Source organism: Anopheles nili, chromosome 2 (genome assembly GCF_943737925.1).
Source record: "Anopheles nili chromosome 2, idAnoNiliSN_F5_01, whole genome shotgun sequence".
Lineage (NCBI taxonomy): Eukaryota > Metazoa > Arthropoda > Insecta > Diptera > Culicidae > Anopheles > Anopheles nili.
In genome coordinates, this window is record NC_071291.1 from 7,444,864 (window position 1) to 7,467,071 (window position 22,208).

Sequence of the window (22,208 nt, forward strand, 5' to 3'; positions counted from 1 at the left end):
ATTCAAAACCTCCCTAAAAAAGGCTCGTCGACGTTGAAGATTCCTTTGGGACGCTTGACGGGACCTCCGCCGTGAGCGTTGATGAACGTCAACCGAAATGCCTTTTGGTTTTAGACACCCACACGGTGACCGGAATTATTCCGCGTGGTCCCATTAGTGCATACGCCGAACGAGAGTAATGCGTTCCACGTAAGACCGGGTGGATAATTAAACTGATAATGGATACTTTCATCATCAAGCTAATTATTTCGATAGCCATCTCCAGGAACCTGGTCGGGAATGGGTTTCTCCCTTACCTCGTGATCTTATTTTAGTGCTGTAACTGGTACACTCAGGGCGTTCTCAGAAGCTGTCGCTTATAGCCATGATGGAAATGGGTTAGATTGGTGGTTGGTTTCACCCAAGGCCAAGGCCCGGAAACGATCGTAACGGTCCCCCGGTGGAAAGCAATTAAGACACGGTGTTGAATTCAATTCGACGAGTGCGTCAGAGTTGCGGTTACGAGCTTCAAACCGAAATGAAGGAGTTTGTGAGGTGTTTGGACTACATTAAAGATACCGTGCGAATGGCATCCCAATATGGGCTTGGGATTTCGGAACAAGTGCTGTTGAGTGCATTTGTGCATTTGATTCTCTCGGGGGAATAATTACTGCGATTGGCGTGGTTTACTCCAATTCATGCTATTTGAATACATCAATTTCACCACGCCATGGGGCAGCATAATATTTAGTCAGGTATGCGCACCAGCAGCTTCGAACGAATCCATCACAGCACCGGTTCCCATCATTACGGAGCGGGTTACCCTGAGGCCATTTCTCCATTATTACGGGATGTGTTAATATTCATGACACTCGGTCGTTACCCACTCGATTGAGGCAGTTCTCTGGGTGTGTGCGTGTGTGTGCTTCGTTTTTTTTGGACACACGAGAAAAAGTACCTGTTCCCATTCAGCTCCATTCCCGAAAGCCCTTCGGCAGCAAGGTCCCACCGATGGTAAGGAGAATGATGTCCATGCATAAAGATGAGCAGTGAAATAAATAAAGCAGAACAAGCCGTCGGTTCTATCGCACACCTCGGTTCGGAACGGGTGCGGTTGAAGTCCTTTAACTCTTTTCCTTCTCGCCACGCAGAAGGCAGCCGATGATCAATATTCACCTCATGATTGGTATAGATCGTAAAAAATGGAACGGATGCTGATGAGCCGAGCATTCGATTTTATGACCACTGCCAAGGCCGACCGCAATCTCGCGGGTTAATGGTCGCGGTCATAGTTGCACGTCCGCTGAGATCTCAATGTACATGTACATTGTGCGATGCTAAAGCTTTACTTCGTACCTGTTTTAAATCACGCTGACGAAAGACTCGCGAATTTCGCCAAGAAATGGGCATAAAAATCGTCCCCAAACCATGTGAAGCTGCCTGTGCGGTGCCAGGTGCCGTGTGCGGGCATACGTTCGATTATCCTATGCTAAATTCGTAATCCGTGACTGATGGTTGTGATGATAATACGTTATGCTATGGATACGCTTCACCGGCATGATTGGGTGGATTTGCGAGTGAAAGAATACAAGAATATGCATATGTTGAAACGATGCCGTATGCTAATGGATTCGACACGCCATAGCTGCGGGGAATATTCATAAATTGGCATTTATTCTGCATGAAGACATGTTCTTATACGCTTTTTTATGTTACAAGTTAGCCTTTTACTTCACCTGTGAAGGATAAAAAAATCCTTTTATTTCGTTGCAAAATCGATTAAATTGGGATTTTATACATTTTTGTGCACGAAAAAGGTTGATTTTTCCCCTTTAAAAATGTCCGCACTCCCATTAGCACGAAGCGTCTCTTTTGTGCCGCAATTCAACGCATCGCTTCATCAGGGCATTAAAGTTGATCCGCGCCATAACCTTGAATCCTGATGATAAGTAAATCCTCAATTTTCTACACCCTAAATTCACTCTGGGGGTTGGAATCCAAAAGGTAAGCCGCGCTGGTCTTCATCCCGGGTACCATCGATCATGGTAGCTCGGCTGGAAGCGTTATATAAATCAGCATTTTAAAGCATTTCTACACACTCTCCTCGGCCACCGATGATATCCTTTCGAATGTCAAAATTTCGCACGCTCTGATACCCTGGCCGGTGGTGGCGGTTGAGTAACGTTTTGGGTTAGATATTTCTCATCGCCGGGTGAATGTGGCCAAAAATTGCGTACCCTTCCGACTTTCCTTTAACCATGCGGATCCTTGTGTGAGAGAGAAAAAAAAAGGATTTGACTGTGACAGACCGACCCGATGATTTGGGTTGATTTTCGCCCCAAGCAAAGCCGGTACCGGGCAACCCTAAACAAACGTTGGATTAAGCAAAGATACACACGATGGTTCGGGATGCTATCTGCCCGCGCATATGGTTGAATTCGCACCCAGCCGTTTTGTGTCTCAGGGGGCAAAAGCGAGGATGCGTGGTGGCCGAATTCGAAAGCATGATGATGGTTGCGAATATTTCGAGCAAGCGCTTTGTTCGTTCATCTGTTTGACGGATCGCCGTCTGTCGTTTGTGTTCGACACCCCGGAGCCATCAAGGCGCCGTTAGAGAAGGCAGCTTTATCCTGCACGGGAGCGTCCTTTTGTGCGCGAGGTTCATGCGCGCACGTGCTCGCTTGTATGAGTGCGGATTGGGGTGATGTGAGAAATGGAACCATTTAGCACCTTTCATCGTTCGCTTTCGCTTCGTCGAGCAATCGGGACAATGTTCGGGGCTAGTGTGGGGAATGGGGATAGTGGCATGCCAACACCGTACACTCGCATCCAGCTGGAGAGGTCCTTTGATTTGTCCTTTGATCCTGCTCCGGCACCACCGGTACTCCGGGGGAAAGTTCGAAAGCTCGTAAGTTAGCCACCGTTTCGCGTTCTGGCTTCGGTCGAGCTCTGTCGATCTATTTTTCTCTTCTATCTCCTTCCTCATGGAGTGACATGGTCGATTTGTTTAAACAGCTGGTTCTCGAAGCACAAGGACACGACGCTGAGGACGAAGGTGGTGCCGTTGCCAAGGATAGAAGATTACAAGAGCAAGAGGTTTGGGAAATTTGTGATGCAAATGAAAACTATCGTTCAAACACGGACGGATCGAGTTGAAAGTCATCGTTTTACGCTACGATTGAAGGACATGGACGTTTATCGACTTCTTGTTAACATGTATAACGTACATCTTCTATCCTGGCTGAGCTATAGGAAATATGATGCCTATTATTCACATAAAATTCAACAAAATCGATGCAGTGAAGTCAATAAAGAGTTTAAAATAAAGTCGTTTGAGTTATCAAGTTTGATTGGCATCTTGTTAATGTAAGTTTTGTTATTCTTTACGAACTACTGCATAGATCACTCTCCAAACCTCAACCTTCAACTTGATGGACGGTTCAACAACATTTTCTGAACAAAAGAATATTTCCGTTACAAGCCAACTCGTCCGCGATGGCAGGACGTTATATGAAACCTGGCATGTAGGAAAACTGTTTTCCACCAGCACCAGCTCAAGCAAGTGCAACTCAATATGCATCCGAAGGCCGGCATTTTGCAACAAATGTATGACCTCAACATTGCAGTTACCGAGCAACATTGTACCATGGCCGGTTTGTATCGCAATAACGACAGCTCAAACCGCCAGCACAGGTTCATCGAACCGATCCATTAATAATTGAGTGCACATTTATAGTTAGAACACTTTCGCGTCGCATTGCGTTGCGAGACAAGCACTGCAGCTTCAGGTCTGTGCAAGTCTGTGATGTGCACATTAACCGATCGCAGCATGCATCGATTCAGCGCAATGATGGCAAAATCAATACGAGGGGTTGAGTGACATCGAGGGTTTTCGTACACAATCGGTTTGTTGAAAAAAAAATTCGTTCTTTTGCAAATGGTTTTCGTTACTCATTTGCAAACAAGTCCTTACGCGTCACGCAAACTAGTCCTTATGCCCTTATATATTAAAATGTTTCAATGTGTAACAAATGCTTGAGTAAGCCCATGTGGTAAACGAAATTCTAATTAATACATTTCAACTTAGTAGGCAGTACAATTCTATGCCTGAGTTTATATTCCTAGATAGCTACTCTACTACGACTTCTACATCGTTTGTTACAGTGATAATCGACATGCATGCTCTTTGCATGGTAATGTTGCCATTTTCGCCTACGAACAAGCGCATGGCTAAATCAAGGGTTAAATTACACTTCAGAGAAAACAAACAGCGCCAGCACCGGTGGCTTAAAAAGAAACGCAATAAGCAAAGCAAACCGATGACGGCAATGGCCCAGCTAACGCGACGTGTGTCCACTCGGGGTGTCTCATCCATGTTCTATATTTGGATCGTCGAAACCGATACCGTAATGGCGGCCGGGCCACGTCCGATCGTTAACGGGCGCGGAATTGAGTTCGGGTGCAGTTCTGATTATGACTATCACCGGTGTTATTGTTATTGCTGGTGGAATTATTTACTTTATCCAATTAATTGCCGGTGACGTCCGTCCGAAAGGATGGGATCGTTAACAGCGCTCCTCGACCGAGCAATTATCCGGTTTCGCGCGTCGCCGCTAGAGGGCGCCGTTTCGCGCCATCGGTTATTCATATTCATACGAACTACCGTGAAGGCCGCAGCAGATCGAGCAGATGCAGGGTGGTTCGTTTATTTGCGCCACCCAATTGTCCCCATAAATTGGTGGTCCAACGTGTCGGTGGTCTATCGCGGTACCGCGGGATTATCCCTTCAAGGAGCGCGGTGCGGATGATAGTTTTTCGAACGAGATAAGCTCGTGGCGGATTGTTCGGATTTGCTAGGTGGCACGACACCACATCGGCACCCCTGAGGGTGCATCATATCCGCCCATTTTAATAGCATGTTGGTGTCGAAATTTTGGCCCACTCACTCGGCCATTTTACGAGCGCAATTAGACGGCCGACCACCGGAGAAGATAAATTTTTGCACGTACGTATTACGCGCGTTATTATTGCCAGGACCCACCGGCTATGGGGCGTACGCCGTTGCGGCTCGTTGTGGGATTAGCAAACTGTAACTGTCGTCGTACCGTGGGTATGAAAATTACATCCCACCAGGTGCCGCGAGCTGGATGGCCATGGTCTGCGGAAGCGGCCATACCATGTCTCGCAGTCTTGCACCGGGGCTCGTTTAGGATTGGCCGCGTGCTGTTTGTTTTACGAGGTGGTGATTCCTAGCAGCGCTGGTTCGTTAGTGGTGGCGTTGTCTGGTATGCAGAATGCCTTCCGTTACAGCAAAGTGCTGGGCCGTGTGTGCATAAGCGAAGTGTGGAGCTTCAGTGCATGTGTGGCACGGAATGTTTTATGGGAAATTCACTGTAATTGCGTTGTGATATTGACAAAGGCGTGCCATGGTGTAAATGGAGTGGATTTTAGTTTTTAATGATGTGATCTCGGTCCATGGTTGACCCTGTTCGATAACTGATTAACAAACATGAATTTTTTGTTTACGTGAATTGAGCTTCCATTTACCGGATTGAGCCATATAAAATTATTGGGTATGTGAAAAATTTGTTGAAATAAAAAAAAACATCCTTTCCTGGGAAAATGTTTCTACCGCAAATATGTACGCTCTCTTGCTCTCGCTAGAAACTATGCTCGCTATGCGTACGTGCCAGCAAACACCACTGCGGGTGGTGTGATTTTAGATGGAATTTTCAGTTTTTATCTAGCTCGTCTCTGTTGCCCTAGTCATTACCTGTTCCGTTCCCCTTACTGCACATCGGAGAATGCATTCCGCCACGAATAATGCATTTGCGTGCTATTTTTTGCTTGTACTGGAATGCATGAAATATTTGCGCGAACTTCATTAATCATACTTCCACGAACATATCAACCGAAGGCAAGCGCTACAGTTCTGCAGCAGCATATCGCGGGGTCGTATCCTACACGTATGTGAACGGACGTACATGAGCTATGAAATATGTTGCGATACGATTATTTATGTACCGTGTGCATCCATTCTTGTTTACGTACAAATTCGTGTTCAGATTAAATTTTTGATTTCTGCTCGACGGATTTCGGGGAATTATGCGAACGCATGACGAAGAACGATTTTTGTTTTATGAGAATCGGGTGGGAAAATATGAACAAAAATACGTAGGATAATTTGTGCATTCCACATCGTTCGTAGAGAAAATAGAACATTGCACCAGCAGGATTTTTTAATCCTCATTGAATCGTGTCCAACGCATAAAAATATTAGTCAAAATGGGTTGTCGTTGAAGTTAGTTTAAAATCAAAATGCTGTTCTTATGCTTGTTTTGTTTTACAACAGCACTACAATAATGTTTGCCCAAAAACTGTACTTTCGTTGATGCTAATAATTGGCACAGCTCCACAGCATTTTGGACGTATGGGTAATTAATTGATGGTTTTATACAATACCCCATCGCTTCCATTGCTCTTGAAAAAGCGTTGGCATACTATGATACTATCTAACTTTTATTCCAATTAGAAAGTGTAGGATCCTCTTCCCGCTCGCTTGTGGGTTTCTGTGAAACTTTCATATAACACTATTTCCATGACCAACAAACAAGGGCTTCACAAGGAGCATGCTTTCGTTTCCATGGCTTCACAGGTCATGATACCATGTGCGTAGCATCCTCGTTTTGTTACTACACGAGAGGTGATCCGTATGTTTGAATTAGTGCCGTATTCCGGGAACATCCACAATAGGATCGACCGTTCGGTGTTAAGCAAATTCCTCGATAAAAGCCGATTGGTTTCGACACCGATGCACCGATGCAGAATAACATGGATCATGCGATATCTGCCAGACGGGGCTGTCTGCCAGATTACATCACCATCAGCATCATCATCATCATCATCATCATCATCATCAACATCATCAGCTACAGGAACCGGTCGACTCTGAAACGCCTATTGAACGAAACGAATAATCGTCCGACCTGGCTACTGGCCGTATTCATTAATTTTAATCACCTGAACCATGAAAGCGGATTGTAGACCCGTATGTATGATACCCAGGATTAATGGAGCCACCCGCGCATCTGTGGATGTGATCGTAGGACTCATTTTAGCATGCCAATGCTACGAAATGAATTGATTTTCATCAATTTTTTTTCTCCCTCTGCGGAACCAGAATGACAGCAAGTGCTTAATTGAATAAGGTTTTTTTTTATTTCGCTTTCTTTGGACCGCAATGTTAAGCGTGTTAACCATAAAAAGCACTGAGCATGTGTATCAGTATGGAATTGTTTCTGTTTTACGAAATAGCTATTTTGACGACAACGTTAGCTGGTGCACCCGCTGAAGCATCGATTTCCGGAAATTATCTGCGTAATCGAACCATGTTAAACTTCACTTCACTGCCTGCCAGTTGATGCATTCCCAATCAAGCATAATTATCGACCGTATCGACGGTAGCGACGGTACGTATCTGCTTCGCCAAATCCCCCGTTGGCAGATCTCGTCGATGTTGTTGCTATTATTAATTTCCACCACGTAACACGCTGGGATGGGTTGACCAACGTCGCCGACGGGAGTTAGGTAAGAATTTCTCTCGTTAGTTTTTGCTGTTTGGTAGAAATCGATTAACCGGGCACCCAAATCACAAAGCACAAAGTAAAGCATGGACGTGACACTCGATGGACAGTGGTTCCGGGACAGCGATACGCTAATTAACGCTAATGGTTATCGGGGAGTTACCGGTCCGCTTGACCATCCGATTGACGTCGCCGTTGGCCCGGTGCCCGGATGACGCAACGGCGCAACACATTGTTGCAGTTGAACGAATAAATCCCGGCTCCCTGAGGCCGTTTCCCGATGCTAACGATGCTGATGTCATGCGATGAGATGAACCACCAGGCGCCTCCATTGGGAAATGGTATGTTTCCATCCTTCATTTCCAGTGCAAGGTTAACTTTTGCTGCCGGTGGTGTTGGTGGTGAGTAAAATCCTCCCCATGTTTCTCATGTTGGCTTTTCGTCCTTTTACCGTGCGGTTGCCTTTTTATTCCCCCCCAGCTCGACCCGACTCGGTTGAGATGGATCAAAATTTGAAGCCAATTTCTCCTCCCAAAAAACTTCTTTTTTTTAACCTCATAGAACCTTCCATCGAGATACTGAACGGTGCGTGAGGCTAAAGGTTATCTTTGTGGCGTCCTTTTTTGTCTGATACGGCCAGCGCAAGCGCCTCCCAAAATATACCGAGCCAGCAACGACCTACGCCTCGGTTTGGAAGGTTCCATCACAATTCAATTAAACTACCGCACAATCAAATTGCGGCTTGTTGAAGCATATCCTTTTTTCCCTCTTACCAAGACCCTTCGGAAGCGGCTGGTTTCATCTTTCGATCGCGTGTGCTTACCTTCCACTTTTTTACTTGTTTGTACGGTGCTGCTCCTATCCTCCAGACGATCGTCAAGGCATCAACGAACACGTATCGAAAAACAACACCCCCGGTGCTTTAAAATGTCGCGCCATCAACCTGTTAGCCGTGCAGTTGTGGAAGCCGTTGACGCAAGCGTGTGGGTGCTCCTTTTTCTAGCGCTTCCGCAAGTTTTAATGTGATTTCGGTCATATTTCCGGGTGGTATCGTCTCCGGTTCGGTCGAGCCGCATCCGTTTCGTTCGAATTGAAATTGTGCGCCCCAATATTGGTGACCCTTTCGGGATGGGACCCATGGGTTATTGGAGCGAGAATTGGAACGAAAAATAACGTTGAGAAAAAAGTTAATAACAGGGGTTCGCCTGGTACGCCCTGATGGCGGTATAATGTTACTTGATTATTTATGAAGAACTTGACCTCTGGACCACCGAGCGGACGGAAAACGTACGAAAGCAACGAACAAAAAAAAACATGGTACCAGCAACAATAGAAAGCGGGACAACTTCAGCTGTCCGGTTCCAGTAGTGCTAGGTAAGAACGTGGCAAAACCCATCACATAAACTTCATAATCATCATCAGGGTTTGATGATGATTTCTTCATCTTGAGAGCTACTGGTAAAACCTCGGTGACTCGATCGCATGGATACCGGGAAGGATATGAACCGGTCGTTGCCTGTGTTGGTTGCGAGCGGATGAACCTGCCCGGCCAGCTGGAAGACATCTTTGACCCTTTTTACGACCATTTTGACACTGCCAACTGTCACAGATCAACCGCAAACGGCGTGTCCTTCGTACGAACCATTTCGCTGCGTCAAGTGGAGAAGTAGGCCGTACGAAATAGAGACGAAACTTTCGAGCATGCTTGAATATTTCGCAATAAACACGAATACTGGTCGCCTGTCAAAACCAGAGCCCATGCGGTCCGATAATGCCTCGATTTCGTTGTCCCAATTGCCACTCTACCGTGGCGGGCCCCAAAGACAAGTAGGAGGAAGATGTTTTGTTTTCGCTCGGTTCATCTAACAGCTCTGTGTTTGGCGTGCTTATCTTTTGCTTACTTTCTTACTGACGATCGTTTTCCGTAGCTGTCCCATTATTTGCGAGACGGAAAGTCCGCAGCTTTTCGATGCTAAAATGTTTGACAGATGAATCCACGGCGTTGTCATTGTCGTTTGTTGCTGATCTGATGTATTTTGTTTGCCTTCGCAGGGAAACGATTCGTACATAAATTTATCGCCATCGTGTTTTGATGCCAGCAAACGCTTCTTGTGGTTTGTTTCTTGTGCTCCGATTTTACATGAAACACAAAGCCCAAGTAGCTTTAATTGAATGTTCGGGTGTCTATCTACCTATTTTTTACTATCATCTCATGGCACTAAGAACAAAATCTTGTTTGTCATATTTTTTCGCGGCCTTATTAGATGCCAGTGGCATACAAGAAATATATTTTACCTGCTAGCCCTCATGCCAGCGAGAATAAGGAACCTCGTCTATCAGATTCTAAAAGAAGTGTCCCAAAATTTGTCTATAGCACTCAGGTGAAATTAGTTCTATAATTCTATTTCGGCAACGTTCGAAAAGGCGGATGTCAGAAACGGTCCCGTTCCGTAGTAAAAAAAAACAAAGGAAAAGGAAACATCCTCAACCCTGCGCTCTGCTTTCCAAAGTAGACCGTTCAAAAAGTCAAACCGTCCTTAGCCGGGGTTGTTTTCAGTTCGGTAAGATGTGTTCCTTCCCGGAATGGTGCTTTCCAGCACTCGACTACATTAGTCTCAACCTTCTCCACCATTCACCGACCCCCGGGAAACGGGGCGCTTTTGTGTGTCTATTTTCATCCGCTTTGCCTTAAAATTTGAAAAGCCAGTTGATAGATTTTACCACCAGGCCAACCCGTCGACACGGCTACATCTCTTTCTGTTTGGGCAACGGAGATGCCGCCATCGAAAGATGAGTGCGCACATGCAATATTTATATAAGGGCAAAGTTAACCCCACTCGCGCGACTTTTCTTCACGTTCTACCACGTGCGAGAGCATTTTGACACTTTTGACACGTCCGATCGCCGTTAACCTCTGCAACCCGAGCTTCGCACCGCTAATGGAAGGCACCGAACGAAGGATCAAAAGTCAGTGGGCACAAATTGGACTGTTTTAACCTATCGCAAAGTGGCACACCCGAGCGACAAACCCTTCGGAGCGAGCCTTCTGTGAATGGGAAGGTTCGTTGCGAGGTCAGAAAACCCGCCGCCGTGCTTGATAAGACTGAGAGTGCCGGTGTACAATTTCGGAATTAATACCTCGATTGGGCTGGAGACCTCGACGATTGCTTTGCGAGTGTAATCCGAGCACTGCTTGTTACCAGGCCCATAGCAAATCCTCTCAAGGGCGGAAGCTTTTGAGAAGGATCGCAAGGATTCGTCGAAAGTTTTCGCGAACGCCTTGGGAAGGAAATTCGCACGTTTGCCCTTTCGAACAAGAGGGATCTTGGTTACGAGAGCATGGCACACGAGTGGCCCACTGCTGATAGGGAAGTTGTGATGGAAAAGTTGTTTCGTTTTCTGCGCAACTCGTGTCTTGCTTTAAACAGTGATCCTTCTCCTTATCTACCAGCAAGGCAGTGTTGAACCGTTTATTAATGAGGTTGTTTTGTGGGTTTCCTTTTCAGATCTAACGCCTATCGCCGAAGGATTCTAAATGACTATTGACGTCGCTGGTGCACAACGTTCGTCAATCGACGGCCACAGCAAAGGGCAACGAGAAACGGCACCATCCACGGCAAGAGTAGCCAACGGACGCAGCAAACGCACCACTATTCCGCTGGCGGCAACGGACGCGTAACGTGCCCTCGAATGTACCACAAGGACGGAACCGTAGATGTGAAGCTATTAGCCGACCTTGGGTACATAGCCGACCGTCTCCGGAATCTCGAGCAGAAGTGGGACCTAACCGAGCTGAAGGATCTTCACCGGCGCATCGTGCTCAAGTTCAACGATCCGCCCGCGAACGTACTCCGACTGCACGATACACTCGCTCGCTCACCGACGGTGCCGCCGGGATCACCCGAGCAGCTGGAGGACATCCAGCAGGTGCCAGAAGGATCCTCCACCGGTCACTCTCCACCGGTGGTGATTATCGCGGAAGAAACAGTCGAGCCCGTGGTACCACCGGACGGTTCGGAAGCAGTTGATTGCAGTCAGGATGCCGATACGGGCGACCAAACGAATGCACGGGATGTTGGTGATGCTGATGAAGCAGTGCGCAAACTAGACCAGCTAGAGGATCTGGTGATCACGTTCTATCGCAGCTGCGGACGAACCGCGGAAGCCACGGACGAGCCACGTTCGCGGGTGAAAAAAACCAAACACAAGCTCGCAAGGACACGAGCGCACGACCCGGGCGAGCAGGAGTCCTTACCACACTCAGGTCAGCAGCAGAGCCGGTGGGCCACCGGTCAACGTACTATGAACGAGGGTGCCGACCTGGGCCAGGATCTGGATCATCTCGCGAGAGTAGCACCAGTCGCGACCGAACCCAGCCCCGATCCGACCGAGGACGGTCCGGTTGGTCACGCGCCACCGGTGCATCCTTCACAACCCCTACGCTCGATCCACGACGATTCGGAGGGTGTGACTCTCGAAGAGGAAGAAGACACAGTCACGGTGACTACGGAACCGAGCAGTGAATGCTGCAGCCAACGGACGGTTGTAACAACGGTGGAAGAGCGACCGTTTCCGGTCGTAGATCCGACCACCGAAGGAACAGCCGGTAGTGACACGGCCACCGACGACGAGGAAGACAACGAGCGTGGTTGCGATACGGGTGGCGAGGATGCAAATGATGAGACCGATCCGGGAGAATCGTGGGCCAGACGGTCCGATGCCGGTGTGGTAGCTAAAGGCAAGGACTCGCCAGTTTCATCCCGTCGAGGTTCAACCGGGGGCGAGTACGAGTCGGAGCAGAATCGACGGCTTAGACGACGTCTTTCCGAGCTGACAAACAACTGCTGCACGCCGAAACAGTTCCAGCAGCTGTGCGATAACCTGGACAGCATCACCGACAGCGATCTGAAGCTGCTGATTCGCGAGCTCAAGCGGAAGATCGAATTCGCCGAAAGGATGAACTGGCTGTGTAAGTATTCGATTTTGGTTTGATGGGCGGAATGTAATTTCTGTTGGCTGAAGGACTGGTTTAAGTAAAAATTCAAGTCCATCGAACATTCAATGAGGAGGTTTCCTACCGTTGGATGTGAATCAGGAATGCAGTTCCTCACTAATGACCGCAACCAACCAACGATGAATCAGCTTATTAAGCCCATCCCTTAATGAACAAGGTGATACGACACAGGCTAATTGCCTCATTGACCTATTTCTCCGAAATCCGATAGCTAACTCGTGCCCGCGTAACAAAGGGCTCCCGTGATATCCACGGGTTTTATAGCGAAGCGAGCGAAGGGCAAGCCATTCGAAGCACTTCCCATACGCGTTATCCTACTCCGGGACAGGTAATTTCCCACTTGATGGCCAATCATAACCGTGCAGCCACCGTGCCCTAGAATGTTGCGCTAACACGCCTTCTGTAACTGATATGCCACCCTGTTATGTGGGCTTACTTCACGCACACGCGGTTCTCCGAAGCAATCGTGCGTTATAAAATTTGTCGCCGGAAGTGTGCCTCCTGCTCCTGCTACGAGGTTGTTCCTTTTTCGTAGATTTTCTCGCTGTCGTCGTGCGTTGTTGTTGTCGCTACTGGAACTCAAATGCTCTGCCACAAAATGCCACCACCTGCCTGGGTGGACTCGTAGCGTTCGTGTGCCTGTTGTGGCTTAAATTTTTAGAGGCAATTTAACGCTCCATCCAAGATCCGCAAGAAAAAAGGAACACAATCGCGACACAAACGCTCGTAAACGGCTGCATAAAATAGGCTGCCTTATGCTTCGGGCGATGGGATCGCAAAATGGTCTGCCTGTTTGGGGTGGTGGTGCGTTTTCACCACCCAACATAAGCTTCCTTGATCGAAGTCCCGGAGCAGGAGCAGTTCCTGCCGGATGGATATTGAGTGGTTATGTATTTTATTCTCTGCTTCCTCGGGGTCGTGGGTCTCGTTTTCTCGTCTTACGCTTTCGCCTTTTTCTTGCCCTCAAGCTGTGTCCTTCAAAGTTACCGCAAAGAAAAAAAATCCGTGCTCAGCTCAAAATCAAATAAAATTACTTTATTGCTTGTACCATAATTGAAGGGAGGGTCAGTTAGCGGCCGTCGGGGAACCAACGGCGAGCCACAAAATAACCATCCCCTTTCGGGAGGTTTCCTTCCAGTGGAGGCCCATCAACAAGCGATTAGATAAACGATCTAGTTGCCGAAAAATTTTCCGACCTGCTCGAAAAACCACGCTCGCGCTCCTTACCCTGCTAATGGTCCGTTTCGCATTACCACCGTGCTTGCGGGTGGGCGGCAAACGGTTCCGGTAATAGGCTCAGATGGCCGCGCTACTCTGGGTGCCATTTTATTTCCTTTCCTACAACAACAACCACAACAAAATGGCAAGCTAAAAGTGCGCTTGTCGTCATGGTGACCGGGCTGGTCCGAAAGGCTCTTTTTCCGCACCTCCGGGTACCTTTTCTTTCCTGACGTCACGTTAATCGATTACGATGATTGGATTATTATGAGCCCGGGAAAACTGTTCGAAAGCTGGACAATTTTCCATGCCATTACGCTGCACTCTCTCCGTTTCGTCTGCTATCCCGGGAAACGAGAGCGAGGCAGCTCACGGCCTGCTTTGTTTTGAATTGTTACGCGGCGTATGCCAAATTTTGACGGATAAACAAAACATCCATCAGTCGATACTCAAGCGTATACCACGCAATCGCACTGTATTGTGTTGAATTTTCCCTAAGAAGCGGTGGAAGCCGACCGTTACGAATGTGATGGGATAGAGATACCGCAAAGAGTATGTGGATAGAGATATACGTTATCTTTAACGGACCACGAACCACGGGATCGGGTTGGGAATTGCGTAAATCGCGCAGAAAGTACAAAAGAGCTGCTCCCTATCTGATAGGAAAACCCCCATCGAACAGCGAGAAGCTGGTGGAGAGGGATAAGGTTTGTAGAGCAACGAAAAAGGGATAATTGGTTGCAATAGCCCACCGTGGGAGCCATCGGATATTTTCCGCCTTATCAATCGAATCCAACCAGCAAAGAAAACGTTTTGTTCGCTGGCTCCGGTGGCTGTGGTGAAAACGGTTCCGGCGAAAGGAACCGATCCCTGCCGAAGATTGATGGTTTGACAGTTGAAAACGGCAGATAAGCGAACGACCTGCCAGGTACGGAGGGCCCCTTGTGCTATATGAAGAAATAAAAATCATTCAAACGTTTGATCCAGGTACGGCAATGGCGTCGGCGGAAAACAAGCGGGAAAAACAACAAACGGAACCGCCCCCGAAAACGAAATGGATCACCGTTCGTTACGTTCATCAACGTTGTAAATTTGGCATGCGATAAATGATGGCTTCATGCCATGGCACGTGGGATGGAAAATTTGCGACGTGCCATCGATCCCACCGGGCAGCTACCCGTGGTAGAGGTATCTGTCCATTTTCTGGCATTTTTCGCTCCTATTACATTGGGAAAATGGGCGCCACTAAAACACGGGCCCACATATACTGACGTAGACTAGCACTCCATCGACGAGAGCCCATCAACTAATGACACCGGGTACCAAAGCGGATCCTTGTCCGGTTTGTTCCAAGTTATGGCGCCGCTCGATCTCATTAAATTTATTTGTTTTTCCACCGCGGTGAACCTTGGCCGAGCGGTTCATTCAATGGGAACATTCGTCTTTTCCCTCCTTAGATCAGGCTGCTTTCATCGTAAGTTTATTCAATCACTTATTCCTACCGATTGTTCCGTAGTCTATGCGACCCTGCTTTTTATAAAACAATTATTTTGTTTCTTTTTTGTTTTGCAAAGTCTCTCAGCTACATGCTGTAATTGAAATGTGTAGTCAAAAAAAGTCATCCATAAATCGATAGCTCGGCACATGCAATGGTTTTTTTTGTTGCTTCGGAGAGTAGCATATCTTTTCGACTCCGTTACATATTTATGGATTTCACCATTTTCCAATATCCGTTCCCGGAGCAGCTGTGACGCGATTGTCGGGAACCGGACCGGTCTGGAATGTTGGGCACTTTCTTTTTCCCCGGTTCATCGCTGGATGCGAAATGAAAGGATTTACTCTCCATTCTGGTCGCCATTCTTTTTCCACCCTTGCGAACTGTCTGCTTTTGCGAACTGTGCTAGAGCGAAATGAAATGTTTCATGACAATCATTGATTTTTTGTTGTTGGCCGTTTTCCATCCCTGTGTCCTCAGGTCGTTGTTGATGGTGCTTCCACTATTATACCAGCGGCCTAGTACCCTCGGCAAAGGACGCCATTTTTTATGCAATCGGGTCGGATTGCGTGATGCTGCTGCTGTTGCTGAGTGTATCGTCCGTGGTCCGTGGTCCGTGGTCCATGGTGGACTGAAACGTATCCTACAGCACCAGCAAATATCCCTTTGTGTTTTTGGACTCATTGTTTCATTTTTGTTGGTTGTCGTTTCTGCTCTCTCGCTCTGTCCTTATCACCATAGCCAACACGGCTAGAATTAGACTCCGACAGCGCTCAACCCGCACCGGTGGTATATTTTCATCCTGCCATTTCGTGGGGATTGTATCTCCACACTGACACGAACGTCCCGTACCGGTTGTGGGCCTTTTTGTTCGATACGGTTATACTTTCTCTCATTGTCAGCGTATCGTTTTTCGCCCCCTCCGAAGGATCATCCCTATTGGAGCGAGTTCCGTGCCCCTGGGCGTCAGTGCTCAATCATCGTGCACACACGCGATGAACTACGATCGACATTGAATGAGCGAACCATAGATGGTCACAGCACCGTGATGAAGTTCGTTCCGCACAAGAACGATCCGATCGGCGCACCGGTCAATGGTATGGAATGCCTCCGTTTCGCAAGGCAGCATAGAAGCTAGTCTAAGGCGGAATGAGCACCTTTTGTTACAGTTTGTCCAGCCGTGATGGCCAATCAGCCTATTCGCTGGCCCGTTGTGTACCGGTTTCTTTGGGGTAGATTCAAAGAATAGATCGGTTTTAATACATCGTTCGTTCCGGTGTGCAATGTGCGGTATGTAGACTTCATAAAAGGTACACGGAATCGCATATATTTGATTCATTGAAGCTCGGGCTTTCAAGCAAGCTCTCACAAAAGCAATGAAATGAGATTCAACAGCGGAACGAGCTATTTGTTGCTGGGAATCTAGCAGCTAATGGCATGGAAATACTACTTTCCCGGACGAGACAGTTCAACGGAAAGACACGGCCAGAATAAATAATATCAAAATAGCGAAATCGAAGCGATTGAATTCCAATGCAGTCGGGAAGTAAACACCATTTGAAGAAATAGCAGTGAATTGTTTTATGTTGTTTATTTTCTCTGGAAACTTAAGCATCATCTGTCCCAGTTGACGATATTTTGCTACTTGCAGACATTATGCTTCTTTGCTGTTTTCCAAGCATTTCACAAGCATTTATCATGTCTCAGAAGTTTCTTACCAATGACTTGCATTGCAAAAAGGATTTTTTAAACGAGCAAGACTGATGAGGGAAACCGTACCGTTTCCAGCAGTGCTGTTGAGTTGGATTATTTTTAAATCAATTATGCTATTGAAGAAAAACCGCGTCCTCAACGCAAAGCAACAAGCAGGCGCTGGAGAAAAATATTGATGACATCGGGCACCGCGGAGATCGTCAATTTCTGTATCTGTTTTTCTGTTCTATCTCTCATCGCCTGCTATTTTTAGTTTCGATGTTTTTTTGCGAACTTTCGTACTAAGTACTGCTATTACCATTACCTTTCTCTCACGGCAGGTCTCTCGAGCAGACCGCGCGGTCCACCGCATCGTAAAACTAGCCTACCAAAGCACACGGACGTGAAGAAGCGCTTCCTGGAAACCTGCGACCGAACGCTATCGGACGAGGTAAAAGCCGCCCTCCGACTGCCAGCCTTCGATTCGTACGAATGGGAAGACTGGGACGTGATCCACCTGATGCAGACGATGTTCGTAGAGCTGAATCTGCTCGAAAAGTTCAGCATACCGATCGGAACGCTGCGCGAATGGCTGTACGAGGTGTACAAGCACTACAACGATGTGCCGTTTCACAACTATCGGCACTGCTTCTGCGTCGCCCAAATGGTGAGTAGTTTTCGATCGCAATGTTATTGATATGTGCAGGTCTCGTGCTACTTTTTCAGCTTTGTTTGATAATCCCACTGGTGAATGCTCTCCTTAACTAGCTTTCTCTAAGAAATTATCGTTTTATTTTTCTAAAAACAGTAATAAACTTCTGACATTCAACACCATGTTCTCCTACGTTAGCAACGAAAATCGAACTCGAAAATATCCTGTAAATTAAACTCTCTCAAAAAAGGATTCTTCAAAGGTACCCCGCGAGTAGGATCAAATACGTTTACCATGCAAAAGGGCACTTTTCAAATTCCCGTCCCGAATCGTTTACCTGGGAACAATTTGAGAGGTTCACCTCGGAGACCAAAAAAGGACATGGCTCACGTTCACGTACACCGTTAGCTCTTGCTGCGTGAGAGCGGTCATAATTACATGGCACCCATCGCCCATCATTTCATTTCACCGGTAAAATCCGGGAACGACACCAGAAGCCACCCAGCAACCAGTTCCTCTCGACGCTCGAGACCATCTCGTGCTCAAGGACGCGAAACGGAACGGTTCAGGTGTCAATCTAATCTGGAACACGATGTTCCTCGCACACTTTCACCGCTCGCTCGTCCACCCGTCGGTGATCTCAGGGACCGATCGAAGTACGCACCACGGTGACTGGCGTCGTTTGCGAAATCACGAAATGGTACGAGAGTTTTCTTTGAAACCAAAAACGCCATCTCAAAGCAGCAGAAACGGAGGCAAAAATCGCGGAAAAAGGGGCAACGCTACGGAAAGTAATCTGCTTCAGAAGATTTGGAGTTTAGAATGTAAATTAGTTTATCGCCTTGAAGCTCTTTCCTCTGTCGTTCACGAGGTCACCAGCGAACTCGCAGCGCGCAGGACAATGCACGCTTTCAAAGTGAAGCAAAGGAGTACGTTCTCCGATGCATTTTCGCCGTACACACGATGGACTAGATATGATGTAGTGGCAGCATAACAATGGGAAAAATGACAACCATTCGTTCCACTTGATCGTTCAATCCATCAGACCATCAGAGCACCGTCCGTCCGAAGTCCTTCGTCCTTTTTTTTGGGTTTGGGGACACATATCGTTCGGTTCTACGTGGTGAGGCACCAGCAGGTGGCGAAGTAATGATGGCTGATGCTTTCGAATACGCTCACGTAGCGCTTTTGATGCCCGCCATCGAGCTGCGTCACGTACCATGCTTCCCAGGCTGATGCATCTCGGGAAAAGACACATGGTCGAAGGGTGATGAATAGACATAAATAAATTGATGTCCTTCCGTTGCCCGCGGCGTGTCCAAGAGAAAAGCCTTCGGAACTGGTCCCCATCTTAGGTGGAAAGAGTGCTCGGGCATCTGAATTTGCATGCACTCAACTGGAGTGCATTGGCGTACGAGGAAACCGGCTAGTGTTCCTGCATTCTGACGGACGCAGTCGCAGCGGACATGTGTACGGCATTATCATAATTCATTCCACCGCGAGGAGTGAGTCCTTTCTGCAATCGCCTTACTACCAAGCTGTGGTAAAGCAACGACAGTATCGTTTGCCGAAGGAGGTAAAACCTCCATCTCTAGCGGGTGCCACAGAGTGTAACTCCATTATCGGGACTGAGTAAATGTACGGCGCATTGCGGGTGGCATTGTCCTTTGGAGCAATCAAATTGTGAGCGACATAGAGGACCGTTTCAGTTCGGTGTCGGTTTTGCAAGCGGCCCACTAAAGGCCACAGGACGTCCAAAACTCGCAGCGTATGAAATTGGCGAATCGACCGTGGGCTAGGTCATCAAGTAACATCATGATGAAGTCACCATGCATGCAATGCATTTGAAGCCTTTTGCCGGAAAATCTACTAGCCGTCGTGTGGGTCACCTCGGATCTCAATGCTCCATCTTCTGTTTCAAAGCCAGCTCGCGAAACGCCAGCATTCAGGACTCGTAGACCACAAGCAGCACATTTCAAATGCATCCCTAAATGGAGGCTATCATTCAACCCGGCAAAGCAGCGGAAAGTCGACTTTGATTAATGAACGCGGTGGTGCATGAAAGCCTTCCTTCCGAGAACTTCTCTGCCACCGTCGCTGGTGATGGGGATCGTGAAATATTACAACACCGCGTGGCTAAATCATCTGCCCTAATTGCATGGCCGCGCGGATGTCGAGCATTCCCCGATAGTGCAAACATATGTCGTACTAAACGGAATTTATGATGCAACGGTGCATTACGTGGCTAATTGTGGACGAGCGCGATCGTTGTGTGCCGGTTTGATAGTATCTCGGAAGGCTTGTGCATCCACGGCATATCGCATACATTACGGATTGGTGTGCACATTACTCATGGTTAGCTTCGCAGTAATGGCTTTCCTCCAGTAAACTGTCTAACGCAATGGTGCATCTCGTGCAATGCGTGCGATATTTCACCATAATCCGGCTGATAAGTAATAGTAACTCGAGCAACTGCTCGTAAATGATTCGCACCATGGACACGGTGCCTTCTCACGTGCTTCACCATCGCCATTTGCAAACGTAAAACTCGTGCATTAGATTGCGAGAAACATTTTTCTAGTGTATTTATTGCACAGTCGCGTTGGCGTGGACATTCGTTAGCTACACCTCTGTCGGAACACCTTCGGCGGGCTGCTCCTGGCTGGCGCTGTCGGCGTTCACCACCGTTTCACTGACGCACGAGTTGTCCCAACCTTCTGACCCATCCTCGACCGCATTCGCTTCGGTGGTCACCTCTGCAATGCCATCCTCCTCCGAGGCAAGTCGCCGCAAGTACGACAGCTCGTTCCGTGACAGTGGTCCGACACCGAGCCGCTGCTCGAAAAATGGCACCGGTGCCTGAGCTGCAAGGGCCAAAGGGAACACAATGACGGAGAAGCAATTTTAAACTTTTCACATTTCACGAGCAGCAGTGCAACTTACCCGTCGAAACACACGATAGCAGCAGTGTGGATGCTGCGACGAGCGCTAGGAAAACCACAGTCAAATGCTTCATTCTGCTCAGCCCGGTTGGTTCGATTTCTCCAAAGCGTCTGTTGAGCATGCTGCGGTCAAGAAGCATTTTTATAGGCAGCCACCTACGCCGAAGGTATTGGCACTGGCCCACAGGCGGCCAATGGTGCGATTTCCTGTGATTGTGCGCCATAAATAGACGGCTCAGCTGGAGCACACGATTTCCCAACGTAATCAAGCGCCAGATAATTGCGACCATATAATCAAACTGAACGATATGATGAACCTCAGCAACAATTACCGATGAGTGCCGGTGTTTTCGGCATGTGCTGTAGATGAATAATGTTTTCTCTTGCTCTTTCTTCTTAATATCAAAATGGTGGCTTTATAAGCTCATCCCTGTCGTCATCGGCGGAACGAAATTTGCTTTCCTTCACTACACACTTAACTGATCGGATTCTATTTTCCCTCTTCCGTTTCAGATGTACGCCATAGCCTGGCACACGAACTTGGTGCAGCGCCTGGGCGAGTTGGAGGTGCTGGTCCTGCTGGTGTCCTGCATCTGTCACGATCTGGACCATCCCGGTTACAACAATATCTACCAGATTAACGCACGCACCGAGCTGGCACTAAGGTATGACGGCATGATGGCTACTCGTCACGCAGAGTCCGGAGAACCGACCCGTCGGTTATGCTAAGACACACACACACACTACTCGAGTACATCTGACGCTGTCAGTCCATCGCCACGGGATTGTCTAGATTTCGCAGATATAGCATGACATTCAATGGGCTCTAATTAGGAAATGGCATGGTCGTAGTAGGCATAATCGCACGTGATTCCCGAAGATGTACGCGTGGATGGTTCTATGCACATGAGTTATATATAGCACTAGAAGCACCCCAAACGGTGTAGGTAGCAACAAGCTTTCAGCGAGCGCAAAGAAAAAAGCTCGTTCTTTAATATGAAAACACAACAAAAGTATGCTAAAAACAGCTAATTTATTCACCGGAATGTCGGTGAAGCTACTTTTGGCAGCGTACGATAAACAACCGTCCAGCGCCTACATTGTTCCGAGCACAAGGCCAAGCCATGGAAAGTTTCGGCCACTTTACTCGCTTGAGAAATTCGGGGAGTTTATTCTACATCCTCGTGCGGAAAAGTGATGTCGATTTGTTTAAAATTAATTTCTTTGCTAATTCCTTCCCGCCACTAGAGGCGGCCTTGTGCTCAAACTTCGGACCCGTGAACAACTTCCAAGCGGCGGTCAGCTCGACGAAATACTTTCGAAATACTTCCCATGCTTTGGAAAGTTGGTTGCTTTGGCAAACAAGCCGTGCGCTGCGCCAGTTACCGTGAGCTTGGAGCAACAGTCCGCCTGCAGGAGAATCGGATGCAGGGAAAATGTCGAACGATATCGAAATATCCATTCCATTAGCTAATGAAGCGAACGGAGGGTGGTTATCAGATTGAATAAACAATGAGCGCTGCGAGATCCTTCAAAACGTCTCGCAATATCTAAATTCCAAAAATGAGAAGTTTCAGCATTCCCACGGTAGATATGCCTATCGCTGATTAACATCAAACGGAATTGGCTCGCT

The 22,208-nt window shown here is 47.7% G+C and overlaps 1 protein-coding gene across 1 annotated transcript in view; it reads left to right on the plus strand.

Annotated features, from left to right (window-relative positions):
- LOC128720439 (high affinity cGMP-specific 3',5'-cyclic phosphodiesterase 9A) overlaps window positions 1–22,208 on the plus strand; it is a 77,430-nt gene that overhangs the window by 49,421 nt on the left and 5,801 nt on the right. The window contains exons 5-7 of the mRNA XM_053814108.1: window positions 11,069–12,531; window positions 17,323–17,648; window positions 21,089–21,240. Coding sequence (XP_053670083.1) covers window positions 11,253–12,531; window positions 17,323–17,648; window positions 21,089–21,240 — 1,757 coding nt within the window. The 5' untranslated portion in view covers window positions 11,069–11,252. The remainder of the gene's footprint in view (window positions 1–11,068; window positions 12,532–17,322; window positions 17,649–21,088; window positions 21,241–22,208) is intronic.